Source organism: Coptis chinensis, chromosome 3 (assembly GCF_015680905.1).
Source record: "Coptis chinensis isolate HL-2020 chromosome 3, ASM1568090v1, whole genome shotgun sequence".
Taxonomy (NCBI): Eukaryota; Viridiplantae; Streptophyta; class Magnoliopsida; order Ranunculales; family Ranunculaceae; genus Coptis; species Coptis chinensis.
Genome location: NC_141458.1, coordinates 65,198,265 through 65,223,683, shown reverse-complemented (window position 1 = coordinate 65,223,683; position 25,419 = coordinate 65,198,265). Strand labels below are relative to the sequence as shown.

Below are 25,419 nucleotides of genomic sequence, written 5' to 3'. Positions count from 1 at the left end.
AAAGGGTCTTATTTTCTTCGTCGAATCACCGGAGAAAAATTTGCCAATCCATGGAATGCTTTTCATTTGAAAAAGTTTTATCGTTGAATGTTTTGTTTTTCATTCATTGTAATCATTTCATAATTCAATAAAATTCAATCCATCTTTCGTTTTAATTAGGTATCAAATATCCCAAATTTTATTATCATTACACTTTGGGGGCGGCAACACCCCAAATTTCATTACGTTATCATTATACTATGGGGGCGGCGACACCCCAAATTTCATTATGTTATTATTAAACTATGGGGGCGGCGACACCCCAAATTTCATTACGTTATCATTACACTTTGGGGGTGGCGACACCCCAAATTTAATTATATTATCATTACACTTTGGGGGCGGCGACACCCCAAATTTCATTATGTTATGGGGGCGGCGACACCGCAAATTTTATTATGTTATGGGGGCGGCAACACCCCAAATTTCATTATGTTATCATTACACTTTGGGGGCGGCGACTCCCCAAATTTCATTACGTTATCATTATATTATGGGGGCAGCGACACCCCAATTACGTTATCCTTAATACTTATATCTATTTTGCCGACCTACTATACCTCAAGGCTAGATTACCCAACTCTTATATATTTCGATCTATTCTGATTACCAATCTAATAAAAAATAGATAAAATCCAAATATCATGAAGACACTAGAATAAATAAACATAATCGAGAAAGAAAAAATCGTAACCTAACCTCACATCATCCTAACAATAAAAAAACAAAAACTTCACTCAAGAAGTTGCGGCATAATGCTATCCTCCACTGGAACTGGAACACCTTTTAGATCCGACGGTGATACATCTTCCAACTTCCTATAACACATAGTATAATAATCTGACAGCTATTGCAATTTTTCCCATTCTTCAGAATCTCTCGATTTCCCAAGTCCAACACTTGCTGATGCTTCACGCAACAACGCCCCAGATTTCTTAGTTTCAACTGCATGCTTCTTAATTATATCATCCTTCTCTTCACACCCAACCTTAAAATTTTCCACCCTCTCATGATATTCATCTAACTCCTTCTTCAAAAATGCATTCTCTTCCAATAGTACCTTGTAGTCTCCTCTAATCCCCTCAGCCTCGCAAACTTGTTTAGCCAATTCCAATTTCTCACATTTTAAAATCTCAACTTCATCACTCAAAACCTTCTACTCCCTGAGAACAACAATTTCTTGATTCTGTTTCTACAATTCAGCTTTCATGATATTCATTTTCATCTTATAGTCGTGCAAAACTACTTCATTTCTCATAAGTACTCCTCTCATACATTCATTCTCCTGAAAGATGAGCTCTCTCTCCTTCCAAATATTTCTCAATCTCGCATATTCACTGATTTTAATCTTATAATTTTCTTTTGCTTCTAAGATTTCTTTAGCACAATCCCCAAGCTTCGACGCCTAAGAGAACAAAAATAATGTGTTACTAAAAAAAAAGAAGCCACACACAGACACACAAAATTACCTCTGCAAGCTTTGAATTCAACATATTAACGGTTTTTACAAAATCTACACTTCGTTGATAATCTAAACACAATAACTCTGGATCTGAAATATTAGACAAAATGATTTAAAATAATAATATATAATAATAAGTAAATACTATAAAAATAACTATTCAACATCTAACCTTCAATTGCCAATGCTTGCACGTGCGAGTGATAAGCACAAGTTCAGAAGCGCCGCCATCCTCGGCTGCAATGAAGAAGGTAGGTTGAGCCAACAATGATGTTGGTACTAACCACGATTGACACTTCGTTGACACACTCGCATTGTCAACAATGTAAGTCGGCAATCCAAAGATTAGTACCAACAATAGTAAACACTTCAGAATTTGTACCAACAATCGTTGACACTTCTGTGGACACACCTGCATCGGTGTCAACAGAAGTCGGCAATCCAGCATTAGTGCAAACAATAGTAAACACTAAACTCGACACACCAGCAATGGTGCCATCGGCATAAATTGCTACACCAGTATTGGTGCCAACAACAGGTGTTGGAACTCCAAAACTACTTCCACCAAAAGGAGTTGGCACTCCAAAATTGATCCTGACAACAGAAATTAAACCCATTATATCTCCACCATCGTCAACTTTTTCCATCTACATTACCAAAATAACCATTAAACAATCAATAACGAATATAAATCTAAATCACAGAAACAAGATCAACACTAACATCAAGTTCAGATATACTATTAGTCATCGCTTCCCCACCGATATCATCATCATCATCAATATCATGCACATCAGTAGTTTTATTTGCAGGAAGACAAAAAATCTGTCATAATGAAACGTCATTCCAAACATATTAAAGGTATTACCATATATGCTATTTTAAAAGAAATATTATATAACATACCATTTCTCGACTCTCAATCCCTTCCTCAATTTTACTTAAGTTATCCCTTGTTTTCTTTTCCTTCTTTTTTGGACATACGTTTCTTTTCTTCTTTCTAACATTTTCTTGTCCACTATCCTCAGAGTCATCTCCTTCTACTTCTTCATCTTCTTCACTACTATCATCTACAATAACATTTTTTCTCTTCTTTGAGCCACAATAAGGTGCTAATTTCCTAGGCTCATTAAGCAGCTCAGTTTCTATATCATGATAATAATCTACAATATCGTCTGGAAATGACAGATCATAGACATATGCATTATGACTAAACAAACTAACAAATTTCTTTTTTTATCTTCTCACTGCTAAACAATGATATATTTGGAAACTTCAGAATATCCCCTATAAAAAAAAGAACAGAATAATCATAATGTGATGCCAACTATTTAAAATAATAATTATAAGAATATTGAGTTAGCATCTTACCTGATATATTGTTAGGATAATCAATATTTTCAAACCTCCAATTGCCTTTGATCAATATTTTCGAACCTCCAATTACCTGATACAATTTTGCATTCTTGTAGTTTGAAGGCATCTCATAAAACCGATAATTCTGGTTGTGATGGTTATGATATCATAACGCATAACTTTTAAAAGAAGCCTTGTTTTGACGCAGAGGCTTCAATAACTCAAACAAAAGGTCTGAAGACGTACTCCTTTGATAAACCTTACAAATCCTCGCTATACGGGCAAAGATAGCCCAATAGCCAGGAGATAATTGTAAAGGATGTAATCTCCATCGAGCTAATAACTCGGAAACTGATTTTTGAAATGGAACATTACAACCAAGCCAAAAATGTGAAAACAATAAAATTATCTCATCATTTTCACACTTTTGGTCGATATCACTTCCAACATACTCAATAGAAACATCATCTCCAATATCATATTGTGCTTTCAAACTATCTGCATCAATACCCTTCGCCACCCTATTCATATTAAAATCCCCTAGGGGTGCAAACGGATAGGTTCGGATGCGGATATGGCTGTATCCGAATCCGAAAATTTATACCGATATCCGAATCCGAATCCGAATTCGACGGATATTAAAAAAATTATCCGAATCCAATTTCAGATATCCGAAACGGATATCGGATAATATCTGATCCAAAAATTAAAATTAATTAAAATTTTATTTGTTTTGAATAATTCATTTTACCACTATAAAAACTAGTATAAATATTATATTTGTCATTTATTATTATTATTTTGTTATTATAGTTTTATATTATTAGTTTATGATTTTATATAATATTTTGTACAATAAAAAATAAATAAATAAATTATATATAATAACTATTAATTTTTTAAATCGGATCGGATATTATCAGATGCGGATATGTCAGTATCCGAAACCAGTTCGGACATAAAAAAAATATTCGTATCCGAATCCGAATATGAAATTTTTGGATAATATCCGATTTTTCGAATACGAATTCGAATCGGATTTGAATATTTGGATATCCACTTGCACCCCTAAATCCCCCTTATCACCCCATCTCATTTTCAAGTTATAATTCCTCTCCATTAAACAAATATTTTTAATACTATCAAAAACATAGAATAATATCAAATTAACCCTTCACTTAAAAGCAAAGATGAATTTCTTTGCAGAATTATAAGATCTAAACATGGTTTACTGTCTCGCGATCACTTAATGAGATCCAAATCCTAATATACATTCCTCAAAAACAACAAAACATTACTGCACACATTGCAACATACTTTTTGTGATAATAATGAATAAAACAAAAAAAGGTGTTAACGTGAATAGAAACATACCTTACTGCACAAGTAAAACAAGAACATGAACCAGAAGATATGAACTTTTATTTCTTCTCTTTTCAAACCTAACTATCTGTATCTTTTAAGTTTGATAAGTATTCCAGCCCGCAAGGTTCCTTTTATTTATAAGATTCTAAATAAAGAATAATAAACCAATAGGACTCTCTACTCTCTACTGAAGCCCAATATATCCAACACTTGGTTTCCTAGTTCGCCTTTTATTGGTGAAAACCGATTTCTACTTGTGTATATTCAATGATCCTTATTATAAATATTTATCTGCTCTTATTTTGAACCAAATTCCAATCCTCTTATATATTACAACCCAACAATAATATAGCATTTGCCGACCCTATTCAACAATAAAAGCACAAGAAAATATGTTCTAGTATTTGAATTACCGCTGGAAAGAATTGCCGCTCAAGTTGCCGATCATTTGAATTGCTGCTTGAGTTGCCAATCGCAATCCCATAAATGCCGCTTGCATGGCCGATCCCATAATGCCGCTCGCATCGTCGCATTGCCGAGCCCATAATGCCGCTCGCAGCGCTCGCTTTGCCGATCCCATAGAACCCACTCGCATCGGTTGCATTGCCAATCCTATGAATTGCAATTGCCGATTCTTTGAACTGCCGATGCCGCTCTTTTGAATTGCCGGTCGTTTTAATTGCCGATCCATAAGCCATATACTCATTCTCAAATTAACCATAGTTTATTGAAGAAGAAGACAATTAATCAGCAAGAGTATGGAATGAATCAAAGAACTTATCATATTTGTCGTCCGCCACATAATAACTTACATAGTTATTATGTTTATGAAATGAGCGGGCTATAACTTTTGAGCAAGGATCTTAGTTTATTAGCAACTAAGATAGCCGTCCTCCAGATTCAATGCCGCTGGCCCGTTTTGAGGGATGTGCACTTGTATCCACTGCTACACACCCATCTGAACCAGTGGGACATATGCTTGCCTCTCAAGAGCTTCAATTTGGTCAAGCTTTCCATCGTCCAGTTTCCTCACATCCTGTAAGGTATGCTTAGCAACAAATTTCGAATGTTGTGGTTCTAAAGAATATAATACCAGACCCCCACCAGAGCCAAATACTGCATGCACTTCAAACGGACACAAATGCATGTGGAATTCCACAAAATATGCCACGACATCAGTTGATGTAGCATAAGCAAATCAAGGTCTCAGATGCATGTCAAGTACATTAAAATTGATTACCCAATGCAAGGTATTGCAACCCAGGGTATTATAAGTTCATTACCACTTGATGCATGCCCAGTGTTCTGATCCACTTTCAATTCAAATACTTGTGGCTGGTGTGGCTTCTGCCTACCCAGAGCAAGAACACCAGTTGTTTGGAAAGCAGCGGTCTTTGTCTGTGGAGGAAATTCCTGGTATGGTAAACAAGAAGGGGTTCATCCCAAAGAGTACATATGCAGTGATAGATAGTTTGTAAAGCCATGAATGACCCCCGTCAGCCAAATTACTGTGATTAACTGAACATGGACTACAACGTCCAGTTTTCATATTTAGTTTGGATGGGGAAGCAAGGATGGCAAAGCCTTGGGATAAGGAAGATGTATTTTCTGTTATATGAACAAGACATTAAATTTCTTTATACAAGCTGGTTCTTGAAGATTCTTGGGTTCCTTTCTTGCCATACAACACAAGTGAGATTTTAGTAACTTTTTATTTCACAGTGAAGAGTCACACATCCATAGGACTAGATTATCCACAACACTTGGTATAAATCTCCAGCATCACAAAGCCTTCAGAGTTTAGACTCTCTGAAATCTGAAATCTGAAATCATTTTTGTACAGGACTACAAGTACAATTTGATCAATTAGATTGACCCACCTCAATTTAACAAAACACTATCCATTTACTATTTTACTAATCAATATCAGTTTACAAACCTACGAAAAAAAAAAACTTCTTTGCCACACAGGCTTTGCCCATGTAACAAAGAGATGGCGATGTTCCGGCCCCCATAAATATGGCCCAATAAAAGTCCAATTCAGTACAAACCCACGCTCAGAGCCCATGCTCAGAGCTTATCTATAAAAAATCCCACACTCAGAGCCCATGCTCAGAGCTTATCTACCAAAAAGCCCATGCTCAGAGCCCAAAAAACCCACGCTCAGAGCTTATCTACAATAAAGCCCACGCTCAGAGCTTATGCTCAAAGCCTACATACCTACACGTAAAATCAATATCAATTGCGCACATGTTTTGCGAGTCAAACAACTTCCACAACTTCGTCCACAACCTCGTCCACATTCAAGATTCACTTCCATCAACTTCATATTGTGTGACAGTTCTTCCGCCAGTTCTCCAACTTCATCCCACGATTAGGCAGTTCTCTTGCCAGTTTTCCAACTTCATCCCACGATTAGACAGTTCTCCCGCCAGTTCTCCAACTTCATCCCACGATTGGACAGTTCTCCCGCTAGTTCTCCAACTTCATCCCACGATTTGACAGTTCTCCCGTTAGTTCTCCAACTTCATCCCATGATTGGAATATTGGAGAACGAGGAAGTAACTATCACCAATCCTACCTATAAAACCCAACCTTCGTCATTTTTCCAGAACTACGCCATCGAGACTTGATCCCAAGCAATACATTTGGGTACGTAGGCAACTTCACACTGAAGTCCAGTCTCATCTTTCCCCAACAACCATCTCCTTCACCATCTCTAAAACATAACTTCCGACCCTCAACTGGTGTGTTTTGGAAAATCTTACTGAAACAAATACCATTGCATTTGTGAGTTTTGAGAAACTCAGGTTTGTAAGCACAAGTTTGACACTAGTTTAATTTGTAAGAGATATTTGTGACTTCTTTGGGACTCGTTTGTGAGTGATTGTGTTATATTTGTTTATCTTTTTGATTAGTATATGATGGAGAATAGCTAAGAATCGACTTTGTTATTGTTTGGGACCCTCCTTCGTAGGCTTCCAACATGTACAGACCCATTACCAAGCCCAGGTACACAAGCCCTAATTGTACTGGGCATGGATCAAATCTAGTTGGTTTGCTTTTAATCAACCCCTAATGATTCAGCTCCATTAAAACCCAATGGCTTTGATCTATCGGCAAACATGTTCAGCCCTCCTTAATTGGATATTTGAACTTGGAACAACCCAAGCCTGAATCCAAACTTACAAATTGCACAAGGAACCTCCCTTGCAAAGTTGGGACATGTATAATATTGATATAGCAAGAACATATCTTTACTAATATGTCTATAACTCGCCAAGAAAATATGTCTATAACAATCCAAGAAAATTACTAGTAGCCTTACCACATCTTCAATATCCCCAGGATCTGTTGAGTCTATGTACAATATGTTGTAAGATATATATCTTTTACAACCTTTGTTGTTAATATTTTATCAAATCCGGAGAAACTCCTTAGCATGAACAATGATCCAGAAATAGCTTCATCCATTCTTGTTCTTGACTGGAATATAACAATGTTCCTAATCATGAGAAGCCCAAATGTTACAACTACGTCAGATGGAATTAAGGATGCCAACTGAATTCCAATCTTGAATTTATGTTTCTCCTTACAATAGCTCCCTAACAACTTTATGATGATGTGGTTTGGTTTCTCCAATGTTTTTTTCTCAACAACAAAAACCATAAAGAGGTTGCCAAAATAAGTTTTTTTCATCATGGCGATATGATCATCTATACTTCCCTTAAACTCTTATAAAAATGTCATCAGCATATATAGGCAAGGCAGAAGAACGGAATACTCTTGTTTTTCTTTCTTTTGTACGTTTTTGTACATTCGAACTCATATTTATCTAATGCATTATTGATCATCTGCATTTTCTTTAACTTCTTATAAATCGAGTTAGGTTCTTCCTCTCTATTGTCTTCATCCCCATCTAAGTCAGTATCTCCAATGTCCTAATGCCCTCTCTCTAATGTCCTCCTATCCGACTCTTCTATGCCCTCCTTTTCAACCAAATCTACACATCCTTTGTTCTCATCCCCTTCCAATTCTTTTTCTTCGTGGTTTTCGAAAACATCCTCTAAACTATTTTTCTCATCATTAAAAGCTTCATATTCATCACAAGCTAGATTTTTCTTTATCTAACTCATCGCTCTTGGTTTCTTCCTCATCTTCTTCTTCTTCACAAATTTTTCCTACAACCAACTTCTTCAACTCTTCATTCTCTTTCCTTAACATTTCATTATTATCCTTCTTCAGCTCTTCATTTTCACTTAGGGGTGTAATGCCTAAGGGCGGATCTAGTGTGTGTGTGTGTGTGTGGGGGTTGCAATGTTGGATTTTATTGAATCCTTAAAGATGTCCCACATGATTAACACATGTCATATATACTTATTGGTTTACAAATCATGGGCTTATATGATAAAGTATCCAAATCCATATTAGAAGTGGTTTCTAATTATAGTCTAATTTTTATAGAAAATTAGAATCATTGTCCAATTAAGAAAACTGTCCTCTCCCTCATTTTCTTTATATATACACATGCCTCATAGTTGTGTATTATGTTAAGAAAACACATTAAGGTTAGAGAAAAGGCTTAAGGTGAGAAACAAGTTTTCCTTCGCTGTTCTACGCGTTTCATTTATTATAGCTATGGATTAATGTATGTTGTTTACGTTTAATTATTGATTTATGAATATTATGATGTTGGTGAGTTCATGTGATTCAAGATCCTTGGTTTAAATTTAAGTATATGTTTACAGTTGGTATCGAATGACTTTGTGGCATATCTACAAAAATCTAATTATGAACTAGGGTCTATGAAGACTTGGTTTCATTTCTATGAGTCAAGATAAATATTGATTATACTAATTATATATTGACACCATAAAAGAAAGTTAAAATCAATGGAACATAATGGAGTTAAGGATATATATTGTTACATTGCCTAAAGGATACAAAAAAGTCAGCTATAAATTTGTCTTGAAGACAGAGTGCTAGTGTGACTATAATTAAAGGCAATAATAAAAGACATAGCCAGACTTGTTCCAAAGATTCCACCGTCAAAAGTGTTAGCAATATAATGTGATATGCTATCTTGTGTCCTAGCAGGTATGACTTAGAATAATTATGGATTTAGTGATTCATTACGTTTTGGAGCTTCACTAAATGAATGTCAAAATCAATTTTCTGTATGTAACTTCATGATGAAAAGAACACATAGTTTGCAAACTTAATAGTCGTATTATGAACTTAAACAAGCTTCCCAATGATGATATTTTAAGTTGAATAATATCATTAGTCTCTTCAGCTTTAAGGAAAGCATTAGTGATTAGTGTGTATACCTGAATGTCAGTGGGAGCATATTTTTTTTATTATGTATGTTATGACGTTTTGTTAGCTAGTAGTGGTTTAATTGCATAAAAATAGATAATTTTTCTCTTAAAGAACTTTGAAATGAAAGATATTAATGGGGGCAACATATGTTCATTGAAATTGAAATTTTTCGGGATCAATGGCAATGGCTGTTAGCGTTGTCTCATGAAACACATCTTAATAAAATTATAGAGATATTATTTATATTAAGTTTTTTTTCCCAGCTACTGATGCATTTTAAAGAAAAATTTGTCTATTAACTCACATTTATAATGATGAATCACTTATCGTGAATGAATGTTCAAACTCAGATTATGTTGATTCCCTTTTATAGTAAATTTGAGTTTTGTTACTATATTTATGAACGGGCAAGTTTGTGGAATAATATGAAGCAAATTACCTGCTACTTCCACTAATAAAGCTAAGTTCGTGGTTTGCTTTGAGGCCAGAATTTATGATGTTTAGTGTGCATATTATCTTAGAACTTGGAGTTAACATTATTTCAAGTTGTTGAGAACTTAATTTGCGCCTATTTCTCTAAGAATGACAAACTATTATCGAGGTGTTAAACTGGTGAACTTGGAGAGAACTTATGAAATGTAAAACAAAAAGTGTTAATGGATGATAATAACACCAACTTATGAACTAATGTGTCTTTAACCATTTGGTTACTATCAAAGACGATTATGGATTACCTCGACAATACAAGTCTTTGATACAACCAATGACGTTATGATGGTTATATATATATATATATATATATATATATATATATATATATATATATATACATTATATATATATGTATATATATTATATTACATTGATGATTTATGTTTATTCAATTTGACACCTTAAGAGCTCAATTTTGTGTTTTTGCCAACTCTATTTCATTAGTGGGAGTTTGTATATAATATGAATGAAACGAGTTATCACTGTTGGACATTTTAGGTAATTATAAATTGACTTAAACTTCTTACTTATGCATTATGTTAAGCAAGTTACTATTGACATAGTACATGGAATGAATGGTGTCGCACATATGCATAAATGACACATGACCGCTGTGACTAGCATTAGTAGATTGTTTGACAATGACATTATGATGGCCAAATTAATGAGAAAATTGGATTGGATACATTTTCTAAAATCGTGTATGCATGTCAATTATTTTAAGTTAAACCCATGATGAGACGTTTTATAAAACTATTATAAAGTATATATTTTCGATAACACTTGTCATGTGGGCCAAGTGAGAGACTGTTGGATTTTATTGAATCCCTAAAGATGTCCCACATGATGGACACATATCATATATAATTACTGGTTTACAAAACCAAGGCCGAAAGTTTCAGGATTTGAAGATATTTCGGACCCTCCCAAAACCGATATATATCGGAAAAATTGAAAAATCAGATCGAAATATCGTTTTTGCCCATTTTGGTGATAATATTAAAAAAAATTGAAAAATTGGGATATATAAAAAATATTGCCGATATATAACAATATATATCGGTCAACGGTCAACAAAATCAGTCAAAAGTCAAACTGTCTAACCAAGTCAAACGATATATATCAAATATGTCGGAATATATCACCGATATATCTTTATATCGGTTTAAAATTAATTTAATTTTTGAAGCCGATATTTCGAATGTTTCGAAGTCTATAGGCTGAAAAAACGATAAATATCTGCAAAAAATCGATTTTTCGACCGATATTTTCGGCCTTGTACAAAACATGGGCTTATATGATGAAGTATCCAAATCCATATCAATATTTTGGCAATTAGAAGTTGTTTCCAATTATAGTCTAATTTTTATGGGAAATTAGAATCATTGTCCAATTAAGAAAATTGTCATCTCTCCCTTTTTCTATATATATACACATGCGTCATAGTTGTGTATTATGTCAAGAAAACATATTAGGGTTAGAGAAAATGTTTAAGGTGAGAAACAAGTTCTCCTTCGATGTTCTACGCATTTCATTCATTATATCTATGGATTAAGGTATATCTGTTTAAGTTTAATTATTGATTTATGATTATTATGATGTTGGTGAGTTCATGCGATTTAAGATTCGATTTAAGATTCTTGGTTTAAATTTAAGTATATGTTTACATGCAATCCACCCATGATTTTAGTAAAATATATATATGTATACATTTTGTACGTACTAACTAGTTTTACTCTCATATGCTAGACTTTGTACTTGCTAGATGATGTTAAAATTGTGTATTATATTGTTATAGACTAGCTCAACCCTCTTTCTTGCCCATAATTGATTATTTAATTACTAGTAAGAGTAGTATATCTTTCTCATGACAAAAGCATAAGTTTCTCACCAACTAATTTTATACAACAATCACGATTAATCATACTAGTAAAGTAATATAATCATTTATATATAGCCTAAATCAATCCCATAACATAGTTTTCAAAAGATCGAATGTATTCAAAGTTAATAGTTTTATTTTATTTTTTTTACTTGATTGAATGCATCGAACTAAGCTCTAATGGTGGCAATTAGTGGGTGATTTTTATAACTAAGGGCAATTGTACTTTTGCTTTTAATTATGGGAAAAAAAAAATCCCCACAAGATTTTAGAGATTTGGAGGTTGAAAACTCTAAAACACCAACTTGGGTTTGTGATGAACAAGATGATTCCGATCAACAAACACCATCTAGCAATGAGGAGAGTGATTTGGACTTCATTAAGTCTGTTCTAATGAAGAAATATGGTGTCGCTTCATTAGAAAGATTTAGGAAGAAACTAGCATTAGGAACAATCGAATCTGATGGAGAGGATGCCTGTGATCATGAAGGTCATAAGCATTATGAATCCACTATTGATTCGGTGTTGCAAAGGTATGGAGTTATGGAAAAGGAAACTAGGGTTTTGAACTTTACAAATCTGATTGCTAAAACGCAGCAAGATGGAGATTTTTTTTTCCAAAAAAGCAAGTGTTCAACTTGGAGAAAGAATGCATGCGGAAACTGGAACTTCTAATCCTATTAGGAGTACAAAAGAGAAACCGTATTTGAATAGGGTTTCTAGTTTGGATCAAGCAAAGGAGGATATAAGCAATAAATATGTGCAAGTAGGAGATTTGCATGGAGAGAAGTAGCCGCAAGGTTCTAAAAGCTCATGGGCAGAAGTACTTGGCAAGAAGTCAGTTGGAAGAGAGGAGCTATCTTATATTACACCAACCTTAGTGAATGGTAAGCAAGTTATTCATGTTCAAAGTACCAAATTTTCTGATTACAACAAGAAATTTGAGAACTTGGTGGTAGGTTCCTTTGTTGGGAAAAGATTGAACTATAATTATGTAAAGGGGATTGTAACTAGTACATGGGGTATCAAAAGTTTCACTATGAAGTCTTATGGGGATTAGATGTTCACATTCAAATTTGATAGAGAAGAAAATAGGATGGCTGTGTTAGATGTTGGTTCCTTTCATATAGCAAGCCAATTGTTTGTTGTAAGGCCATGGAGATTGTTTGTTGAAGCGGAAACTAGAGAACTAAAGACAATACCAATATGAGTTATTGTTGGTTATGGGACTTCCAATGGAGATGTGGAACAAAGTAGAATTCAACCAAGTTACTAGTGCAATTGGAATTCCCATGTTCACTCATAAGCTTACATTAACTATGACAAAAACTTCTTATGTTAGGGTTTGTGTTGAAGTTGATACTAAGTGTAGTTATCCAGAGAGTGTACTAGTGGTTTTAGATCATAAATGAACAAATAAGGTGGCTTTTGAATACAATTGGAAGCCTTTAAGATGTAAACATTGTGATGTTTTTGGTCACATGGATTAGAATTGTCAGAGGAAGATTAAAAAGCGATGTTAAAGATCCTTGTGTTGCTATATGGTTGCAAAAGGGGCTTAAAGTTGTGAGAGATGAGGAGGAGAAAACAAAAATACATGAGACACAAGAGAAACAAGGGGGAGAGAAGATACAAGAGGAACAAGGTGTGAAAGCTCAAGAACCTACTCTAGCACTAGAGAAGGTAAATGATACTTCTGAAGAAAGGGAATGGCAAGTTCCAAAGAAGAGGCACACATGTAGGTCACCAAAAGTAGCACTAGATGATAGTACTTAATGTGTTGAGGTAGAACAAGTAAGAGATGATGAGGAAGAGGGGGATGGAAGAACATATTCAAGCAGAGAAGGTGGGGGGAGAAAGAACAAAAGAACATGGAAAAGAACCTACCCGAGACACTAGCCCTAAGAAGCAACGAGGGATCAGTAGAGAGGTAAGCTCTAAGCCTAATGTTTTCACTAAGATCCCTACTTATGTGAGGCCTAATATATTGGTTGCCAAGTACAACCACTCTAATCCCCAAAACAATTCTAAATGATGATAAATCTAGGATGTTGGAATGTGAGGGGGGTTTAATATAGGCTTTAAACAAGTAGAGTTAAGGAAGTTAATAAAGAAGTACAAGATTTCTATCATGGGTTTAGTTGAAACAAAGGTGGCTCAACTGAATTTGAGTAAGGTTTCTAATAAATGTTGTACAGGGTGGTCAGTTGAACACAATTATGATTTTAGTTAGCTGGGAAAGGTATGGGTTTGTTGGGATTCAAGTGTATGCAGGCTAAGAATACTTGAGAAAAGATTACAATTTATACATGCTGAAGAGATGATTAATGGGAAGAGATTTTGCATCACTGTCATTTATGCTAGTAATGACATTAGGCAGAGAAGGGATCTGTGGCACAAATTGGTGGATATTTCTTGTGTTGTTCAGTTACCTTAGGTGCTTATGGGTGATTTTAACTCTGTATTAAACTCACAGGTATTAAACTCACAGGAAAAAGTGGGTGGAAAACCAACTCAGCCTCATCACTTTTTTTGATAATGTCAATACTGTCCCCACTTACATCACTCGAAGGCCCAGGTCCAAAGCCTGCCCAATTAACTCAAAAGGCTTCAATTCGACATTTGTAAGTGGTAGTCGATCCAATATAACTAGGATTCTAGACGACTTCCTAACCGATGTGGGACTAAACCCAACCCAAGGTGTCACACCATGATACTATTCCATAGTCTCAACATACTTTGGGAAGGACCAAACAACTATTTGACTCGCTCCGCTACTTACGAACATCGTCATCACCAAGAAAATGACTACTAGCCTCATAACATCTTCAATATCCCTAAGACATGTTAAGTATACGATTTGTTGTAAGATATCCTTAGCATGAATGATTGTAACGACCCTACTACCACACACTCAAACAATATCAATACTGTCCCTACTTATGTCACCCAAAGGCCCAGGTTCAAAACCTGCCCAACCATGCGTATGTGGTTTTAACTCAAAAAACCTCGACATTAATAAGTAATAGTCGATCCAATATAACTAGGATCCTAGACGATTTCCTAACCGATGTGGGACTAAAACCAATCCAAGGTGTCACAATCCCACCGCCTTAGGAGAGAGCCATCATCGGCTCTGATACCACTGTAACGACTTTACTACCACACACTCAAACAATGCCGATACTATCCCCACTTACGTCACAAAAAGGCCCAAGTCCAAAGCCTACCCAACCATGGGTGTGGAATTTTAACTCAAAATACATTGACATTAGTAAGTGGTAATCGATCCAATATAACCAGGATCCTAGACGACTTCCTAACCGATGTAGGACTAAACCCAATCCAGGGTGTCACACTATGATACTCTTCCATAGTCTCAACATACTTTGGGAAGGACCAAACAGCTATTCCATTCGCTCCGCTACTTAAGAACATCGTCATCACCAAGAAAATGACTACTAGCCTCATAGCATCTTCAATATCCCTAGGACATGTTGAGTATACAATTTGTTGTAAGATATCCTTAGCATAAATGATTGTAACAACCCTACTACCACATACTTAAACAATGCCGATATTGTCCCCACTTACGTCACCCAAAGGCCCAGGTCCAAAGCCTACCCAACCATGGGTATGGGTTTTTAACTCAAAAAGCCTCGACAATAAGTGATAGCCGATCCAATATAACCAGGATCCTAGACGACTTCCTAACTGATGTGGGACTAAACCCAATCTAGGGTGTCACAATCCCACCACCTTAAGAGAGAAGTGTCCTCGGCTCTGATACCACTGTAACAACCCTACTACCACACACTCAAACAATGTAGATACTGTCCCCACTTACGTCACCCAAAGGCTGAAGTCCAAAGCCTGCCCAATCATGGGTGTAGGGTTTTAACTTAAAAGACTTCAACATTAGTAAGTGGTAGTCGATCTAATATAGCCATGATCCTAGACAACTTCCTAACTAATGTGGGACTAAACCCAATCCAGAGTGTCACAATGATGACCCAGAAATAGCTTCATCCATTCTTGTTTTTCGAGTAGGATACAATAATTTTCCCCATCACGGGAATCCCAAATGTCACATCTACATCAGATGGAGTTAAGAACACAAACTGATTTCCAATAATTAATTTATGCTTCTCATTACAATAATTGGCTAATAACTTATTTATGATGATGTGACTTAGTTTCTCTTAAGTTTTTTTTATCATCCTTTCTCTCAACAAAAACCATTAAGACATTACCAAAAGCAGTTTATTTCGTATTGGCAATATGATATTCCCTAATTCTCCTCTTAAACTTTTGCAAAAGTGTTCAAGGCAGAAGAATGAAATACATTGTTAAAACTATTAGGTTTTACCTCTTGTTGCAATAACTGGTAGGGGGAGTAGACCTACCAAACTTTACTGGAAATACTATGTTCAAAACCCTGAATCAAGAATTAATTAGCCTAAAAGATATTGACTTTGGCAATTACAACTAAAACCCAATCTTTGTTTACACAAAACTAGGTTCAAATCCCTGAATCTAGAATTAATTAGCTTAAATAATATTATTGGCATAATAAAAGGAAGTCCAATAGGGACATGCTTAAAGGGTGCCACATCAGATATTATTTGGCACTTTTAGCATGCAGCCAAAAACAATAAATCCATTTCAAATTCCAACTAGTGTTTTTTAGCATTTTGTGAATCCGTGGACGGACGGCAGAAATTCGGTTCTCTATCATTATTCATGTAACAGTGAAATGTAACTGTGAACAGTGACAGCTGGGGTGGACCGTTGAACAGTAAAACATATAATATTGGCAATGTCACTAAAATTTGTTGTATGCCTGGAACGTGGGGTATGCCATTTCTTATATCTTATAGAACATCAACTCATACAAAGTTAGTGGGTGCACAAAAGAAAGAAAAATATTATTTTTCCTTTTCAAATACCATTGTCCGAAAAGTAAATATTGAGTTTATTATTCATAAATTCATACACTAGTCAATGGTTTAAAACATTAAAAAGTCAAAAACAATAGAAACAACCCAAAAAAAAAATGTAATTATATAAGGACGTAAAAGAAACATAAATCTGACTTGGTAGGTATTAGGGAGGTTTAAGTAACAAACTAACAAAGAAAATGTTGAATTATTCGTCCTTGCCGTGAAATATTGGCACCCAAATACACACAACGAAGTATCCATCGAATAACGTGACGAGGAGATTCACTTTTAATAACCAAACAAAGAATCTATTCTCTTAACCGTCAATATAAAAAAGCCACCAAACCATATTTCCTCTCTTCTCTTTATATAAAAATCAGCTCCCCTCTCACTTCATTATTGTAACCGAAACTGAAGATGAATATAAATAGTAATGATTCTTCTGGTGGTCTGCCTCTGATTATTTTGATGGAATCCGGTGGTAGTTCAACCGTCGAGGTTTGCTTCTTTTTTATTATTTATTTATTTATTTAATTGGAATGTTTTTTTTAATATTTGTTTTGAATTAATGATTAATTATAATGGTCCAATGATTTTTGCTAGGATTACTCATATATCGACTTAGCTTGCTCACAGAGTATGCTATGTCAGGTCTTGTACAATTCATGACATACATTAAACTCTCAGGTATACGAGAGTACTCTAGTTATATTGAGATATGCTATTACCAGTATTTTTGGCTAAATGAAGAATTATGTCAACTAGTGTCCTTTTTGGAGTAATGTTATATTCCTTGAACTTTTCAAGAATTTTCTCAATGTAATGAGATTGTGATAGAACAAGTCCATTTTGCGTCCTAGAAATCTTAATTCCTATGATAACATCCGCAACACCTAAATCTTTCATGTCAAACTTACTGGACAACTAACATTTGTTTGGTAGATTTTATGACATCCATATTACTACCGAAAATTAGTATATCGTCCATATAAAGATAAACAATGACACATCATTTTTGAGTGCCTTTGACATATACACATTTATCACACTCATTTATTTTGAAACCGTTTGACAACATTGTATTGTCAAATTTCTCATGTCATTGCTTTGGTGCTTGCTTTATTCCATATAAGAATTTGATAAGCTTGCAAACTTTATTTTCTTGTCCAAAAGTAATAAGCCTTTTGGGTTGTTCAATGTAAATCTCTTCATCTAACTCACCATTCAAGATTTCCTTATTTACATCCATTTGATATATCTCAAGTCCTTGTATCGATGCTATTGCAATTAACATTCTTATGGGCATTATTCTTGTAACCGGCAGAAAACAAAGCTTCCCCCTAAAAATTCTGGGGTAAACTAGAACTTAACAACATAACATTCATCATCTCTTTCGATAAGGGGCCACAATGGGGAGGTTCTTGCAGCAGCACATGAAAAAGTAGAACACAATAGCATTGCACCTATCGAGTTACAAGGCCTGATGCAAGGACTAAAGCTAGCTGCCGCACACAACATAAAGAGAGTTAAAGCGCAAACTGACTCAAGTAATGTGGTCTCTTTCATGAAGAACCAAAAACAATACCCATGGCATGCAAAGAACATTATGGATGACATACATCACTATGTTAGGCAGCTAGATGTTTTTTCTATTACACATGTTTATAAAGAGGCTAATAAATTGGCAGATGCACTGGCTGCCAATATTCCCAATATTAGCTTTATTGAGATTGTACCTAGTTCATTCTTTGAAGGTGTTAAGAAAATTGTATACAAAGATGCTATAGGCATGGAATATGTAAGAATGTAAAAACTCTTTTTTATCTATGAAAAGGGGTAAGGGGCCTCTCTAAAAACCCTGCTTACCTACCCAAAAAAAAATTCATCATCTTTTTCAAAGTTCATTGGTTTTTGTGCTTAGCAATACCGTTTGATTAAGGTGAATAAGTCGTAGTTTGATGAATGATTCCATGTTCAGAACAGAAACCTTCAAAAAGTAATTCATATTCACCCCTTCTATCGCTCCTTATAGCCTTAATCTTCTTGCTTAGTTGATTTTAAACTTCATTTTTATAGTGCTTGAACACTTCAATTGTCTCGTCTTTACTTCTCAACAAGTAAACATAACAATATCTAGTGCTATCATCAATAAAAGTAATGAAATATTTTTTACCACCTCTAGTTTGCACGAACTTAATATCACATATATCTGTGTATACTAAGGCTAGAAGTTCAGTACTTCTTTCAATGGAATGAAAGGATGATCTGGTCAACTTTGATTCAACACAAGTTTCACATTTATGGTGTAGGGGATTTTTCTGTGTATCCCACAATCTTCTGCTTATGTCTTCACACTGTGTTCTAGTTCAAAGTGCATCTATCGAAACCAATAAGAGTGTTTGATAATATGGACTGAACCACGAAGTGGTTGCCTACGTATCTTCTTTCAGGAATCAAGTCTGTCGTAGTTCTTTATGGTGCTGAAGTTAGCCTCCAGAGAGCTGCCTTTATATCTTGGCCATTAGGGATCTGTCCTCTATTCCCATACTGCTGCCTCCTATATATAGTGACTTATGGAAGGCCCTAGAATAAGGTTTCCTTGACTACCAAGAAACCATCCTCTTGCTAGGGTTTCCTCTTTTCTTGTCAAGATATGATCAACATCATAATAGAAGTTATCACATAGAAGGAGACATAGTTGGACTAGGTTTCCATAATAATCTTTTAGACCTAGAAGTCTGCTATAAATGGAACACTTATTCTAAACACATCCAAGAGTCCTTATAATACTGAAATACAGCTGTACAAGGTCGTCATCCAGTTCTGGACCAATTTTGAAACTGACCTGCCCAGTTCCCAAACTACTTCGCGGAACTGACCAGTCAAACTAAAGGAACTGTCCTGAACTTGTAGGAATTGACCAAATCAGTTCTAGAGCCATTATCTTATGCTCCATTCCCCTTCTAATAACGATCCTTCGGTGTAATCTCATTCTACCACGTGACTTTAGGACACTGACGGAATATTATCCCTACATATGGTGTGGGTCTATTTTTATCTTTGGTATATAGTCCAAGTTAATTAATCTATGCAAAGTGTTATAATTAACATGTCATAGTCTACCATGCCATACATGTGAAAACTCAATCAAGTAAACAGAATATTCAACTTATTTATTAGCGCTCTTTGGCACAATAGTAAAACAAGACATCTTAAAGAACCCATCACTCAGATAGCTCTTGCCCACAAATATATCATTCTTAGTAAGTAAGAAATTCTGCCTACTTCCAAGCCAAAGCAAAAATTCGCTAGGCCAAAGTATTCATCGAGGAACTAAGAACAGTTAAGGGAAACATTCTGCAAGACCAAAAGTCCATCAAGGAATTCTTGGTTCAATCTTATGAAGAAAAGTTTAAAGCACGACTGGTAGAGCATAATCAGGAGCTTATGGACCATATCCCACTTCTGGTCACAGAGTCCCAAAATGCTTATCTCATGGAAATTCCTGATTGGATGGAGATCACGACCACAGTTATGAACATGGATCCCAATAGTTCTCTTGGGCCTGACGGATTCTAGGGTATGTTCTTCCAGAAATGTTGGAGCATTGTTAGAATTGATGTGTGTCGAGCCATCTGTTCATTCTTCCAAAATCAGAGCATTCCTCAAGGCATGAACTCAAATTTCTTAGTATTGATTCCCAAGTGCAAAAATGCTATGGAAATTGGCCAGTTTAGGCCTCTTTGCCTGAGTAACTTTCTATTCAAGATTGTTACAAAAATTCTTGCAAACCGGCTAACTTCCATTGCCACACGTATTATTTGTTATGAGTAACATGGATTCTTGAAGGGAAGAACAGGTAGCACTGCCATTACTATGGCATCCGAGCTCATCAATGACATGCATATCAAAAGAAGGGGCGAAAATGCAGTCATCAAACTAGACATTTCCCAAGCATTTGATTCACTTAGCTGGGAATTCCTTTATTTGGTCCTTAATAGATTCGACTTCTGCACAAAATTCTGCGACATGATTATGAAGGTTCTCAGCAGCGCCAAAATCTCTATTATGATAAACGGCGGACCTTGTGGCTTCTTTGGCATAGGAAGAGGACTCTGGCAAGGAGATCCCTTGTCTCCTATTCTCTTTGCCCTTGTCGAGGACACGCTAAGCAAAGCCATTATAAGGCTCCATTTCTCAGGCAGAATCACCCCTATGGCTTTTGTGGGAAAATGTCCGTCACCCTCTCACCTCCTTTTGCGGATGATATCATATTATTTGCAAATGGAAGTTTAAAAGGCCTAGCGCACTTGAGGAACGCATTGGAGGCATACCAAAAGGCGGCTAGTCAACTGATAAAACAAAGGGAAAAGCAAGCTGCTTCTCGGTAGCATGACTGCCACCAAGAGAAGAAAGGTGGAAACCTTGTTTGATATGAAGGAAGGACACATACCAGAAACTTATTTGGGTGTTCCCCTCTTCAAGGGCAGAGTCCGTCATGCCAACATTTAGAATTTGGTGGACAAGATTAAAAAGAAAGCAAGTGGATGGGCTGGAAGGCTACTTTCTTTTCAGGGTCGAGTTGTCTTAGCACAATCTATTCTGAATAGCATTCCCGTGTATAACATGAGCATCTATAAGTGGCCTCGGAAAAGCATCAAAGAAGAAGAAGAAGCCATCAGAAACTTCATATGGTCAGGCAATCCCACAGTGAGGAAGTCCATTACTCTCAAATGGGGAAAAGTTTGCAAACCAAAGACTGAAGGAGGGCTCGGCATCCGATCTCTCAAGGAGTTGAATCTGTCACTTCTCATGAAACTAGCATGGCAACTGCTTACCATGGACAACTCTTGGTCCAAATACATGGAACAAAAGTATAAAATGAAAAATGGCAAATGGCTTACCTATTATAAGTGTTCCTCCATTTGGCTTGGGATTAAATGGGCTTTGGAATCCATGAGAAACCACATTTCTTGGGCCATTGGCAATGGTACTGCAGTGGACATGTAGCAAGATGCTTGGGCTGGGCCTAGTTCAGTGGCTGACTTGCTACCACACATCGACTGGAGAAACCCCAAACCCAGAGTTAACGACTTGATAAGGAATAACCAATGGAATTTCCCTACCGTAACTTTGTAGCTCTTTGAGTCGTTGGGCATACCACTTCTCTCTCTACCTCCACCTTGCAATGAGCTAAATGATTGCCGAATCTGGAAGCCTGACAAGGAAGACAAGTTCACGGTCCTCTCGACTTATGACACTAAATTCATCCCAAAATTGCTGGAATGGCTTGGAAGATTTTGCAACATATCATACCAACAGATGACAAAGTTACAAGAAAAGGTATCCAATTGGCTTCTCGCTGTAACGGATGCAAGGAAGATGAAGAAAGCTTTGATCATCTATTCTGGTACTATCCAAATTCTCAGGCCCTCTGGGATTGGATTAAAAGCTTATTCCAGTTGAATGCATTATCAGTTAACGGAAACAACGATATGAAGGAAATTCTGAAAGCGGCAAATCAAGCAAGCCCACTGATTAAGGAATTGTGGACATCAGCAGTTCTGAGTTTGTTAGTAGCAATATGGAAGATGAGAAATGCACAGAGGTATAACAACTCAAACTTCAACCATCATTACATAAGAAAGCTGGTATGGCAAGGAATTCATATGACTGGTAGACTGTCCAAGAGCTACATGTTCAATTATGTCAAGGAATTGGCAATTTTACACTCTTTGGGGATCGAATGCAAGCCCAAACCAATAAAAGCAATTCAACAAGTCAAATGGTACCCACCAGAGGAAGGAGTGGTTAAGATCAATTGTGATGGTAGCTCTATCGGTAATCCTGGTCGAGGGGGTGTGAGGCTAATCTTCATAGACCATTATTGCCACCTGCTTGACGTACTTGCACAAGGACTGGGGATAGTTACTAACTATGAAGCGGAGTGTCAAGCACTAACTTTGGCAGTGGAAAGTGCGATAGCAAGAAACTGGACAAGAGTTTGGCTAGAAACAAATTCACAATCAGTTGCACTAGCCATCTCTAATGGCCATATTCCCTGGGTCTTAAAATCGAGATGGGCGAGAGCTACTGCTGCGCTCCCTTACTATAGGATATCGCATGCCTGGAGGGAAGCCAACTTCAGCGTGGATGTTGCAGCAAAGCATGGAGCCACTTTAGACCAGGATGAATTTGTATGGAGCGTGGAAAGACCACCTTTTGTCACAAAATTGGAAAACCAGGACCAGTTATACTTTAGATTTCCTTAGAGTGTAGCAAGATGTCCTTTTGTTCCTTTTGTTCCTTATGTAGCAAGAAACTCTAATATGTAACTTTATATTTATAATATATTCACATTTGCTTGCAAAAAAAAAATCTTAGTAAGTACAAACTTATCAGAAATAATGGCCAACTTAAAGCCATTCTTGCTTAGTAGCGACCCAATAATAGTTCTTGTGAATCTCAGGAACATAAAGCACATCATTCAGAGTTAGTTCCTTTCCAGAAGTCAACCTCATCACCACCTTTCTTTTGCCTTCCACCTTGGATGTAGAAGATTTTCCCATGAAGAGTTGTTTTTCCCTTTCCACAGCATGATAAGTGGTGAACATCAACTTGTTGGAGCATATGTAGTGAGTATTGAAGTTTTAGATAGTGGTGGTAACTTCAAAAGAGTTTGTTTTAGAAGTGAGGTTAATCCTAAATTGTTTAAAGTTTGAGTGTGGGAGTTATGAAGAAGAAAGGTAGACTCTTGTATAGATTAGATTGGTTTTAGGCTAATAAAAACATTGAAAGTTTTAGTTGTTGATATTGAAATGACTTGAATACATGGAAAGAAGGATTGATTAAAGCTTGAAATAAGAACAAAGGAAAATAAGATTGAAGATTGAAATAAGAACAAGTAAAATAACAAGTTTTGATTGAAAGGAAATAAAACAACAATAAAGTAAAATTTTGAATTGAAAAACTAGACAAGAAATTAAACAAACCAAATGGTTTGGATCCTAAGACAATGGATGGTTTCTCTCTCCTTTACTTTTGGGTTATATACTCTTACTTTTACTTTTTACAGATTTGCCCTTCTCCGTTACAAATTAGACACCTCACACTTCACTTTTGCTTTTACTTTTTGATTTCTTCTTAACCAAGGTAGGTTTTAGGAGAATGTCATATTTGAGATAAGGGCCTCCATCTCTGGTCTTCTTATTTGAGGGATTTAACCTTTGGCATTGACCTTTGACTTTGACCATTGACTTTGAATTTTTTAGCACTTTTCTATAGAAGCTTCAGGTCTTCATAATAAGCGTGATTAAGGCTCCTTTTGGTGTTAAGACACATCTTTTATGATAAGTGGCCTGAAATACTCCTTAACTTGAAAAAAGGCAATAAAAGCTATGAGTTGTCTTTTCGTTAAGCGTAAGAAGGGATGTAATGCAGCAATATACGGGTAATAAAATGCACATTTAGCAACTGATCACCACCCTCAAATAGCATCTTGCTTGTCCTCAAGCAAGGATGAGAGAAAAAACTAAGATCACAAATGAGTGATTTATTTTAAGTTATACTAATCTCGTTTCGCAGAGTGCGATTGCATTGACCATATGTAACAAGGCCTTAAACCACTAGGAATTCCCTAGTGGACAAGCTTTACGCCTCGTAAAAATTTTCTAGTGAAGGTACTCACAACCTTCTTCTATTTAGTACAAAGGGTATTGTTTCCTTATTTATTCTCAGAAGTTCATACATCTCATTAGCGGAGAATAAAGACAAGCTCATTTGAACTTAGAATAACATATATATAGTAATTTAATCATCTAAAGATAAATGTGCAAAACATGAGCAATGAAATGCAAAAGCAGAGTTGTTTTCGAGGCTTTTGGAGAGGTTCCTTAAAGTAGGTTCTCACAAGGGTATGTTGCAATCACAACTCTCTGATAGATTCACTCAAGGTTCATTCTCTCAAGTGCAGTGAGGACTTATATTCCTCGTATACTTAAATGACGTCCAAAGAAACCGAGGTCGATTGATCACGCTTGCCACTTACTATCACACTATCATATTCCTAATCGAGCTAGAGGTCTTTTATTAGGAGTTACGGGGCTAGGGTGATGGTTTAGAAAGAAAAAGGAAGGGAAAAACAAAATCTGATAAGTCGAGAAATTAGGTCTTCAAGATATTTGTAACCAGAGAAGAACCTCGTTTTGTTCTTTTGCTTCCGAATTGTGATACATTCTTTTTGCCCTTTGCCTTTGTCCCATATGATTTTGAATTTTGGGAGTTCTAAATTTGCTTTTGTTTATGATATCGTCTCCTTTTGATTTTGAACTTTTGGGAGATTCGATTTTTTGACTCCTTTGACTTTTTTGACTTTTGGTTTTTGACGGGTCTTTCTTTTCTTCTCTCTTTTTTGAAGCAAATAACTGTTATGCTTTTGTACAAGGTCTTTTCTTCTATTTTTTTTTCTGCTATCCATCCAGTTCTCAACTTGTCAGTTGGGTAAGCTTTTTATTGTGTGTTGTAACGGGTTAGGAATTTTTGGTGAAAAATAAAAAAGC

General features: G+C 35.9%; 1 protein-coding gene across 1 annotated transcript; it reads left to right on the top strand.

The window, feature by feature from the left end:
* The first annotated feature begins 22,146 nt into the window (after positions 1-22,146).
* On the top strand, positions 22,147-23,133 carry LOC147510423 (uncharacterized). The gene has a single exon (XM_086598127.1). It carries the CDS (start codon positions 22,147-22,149, stop codon positions 23,131-23,133), a length of 987 nt encoding a protein of 328 aa, XP_086454253.1.
* Positions 23,134-25,419: the final 2,286 nt, after the last annotated feature.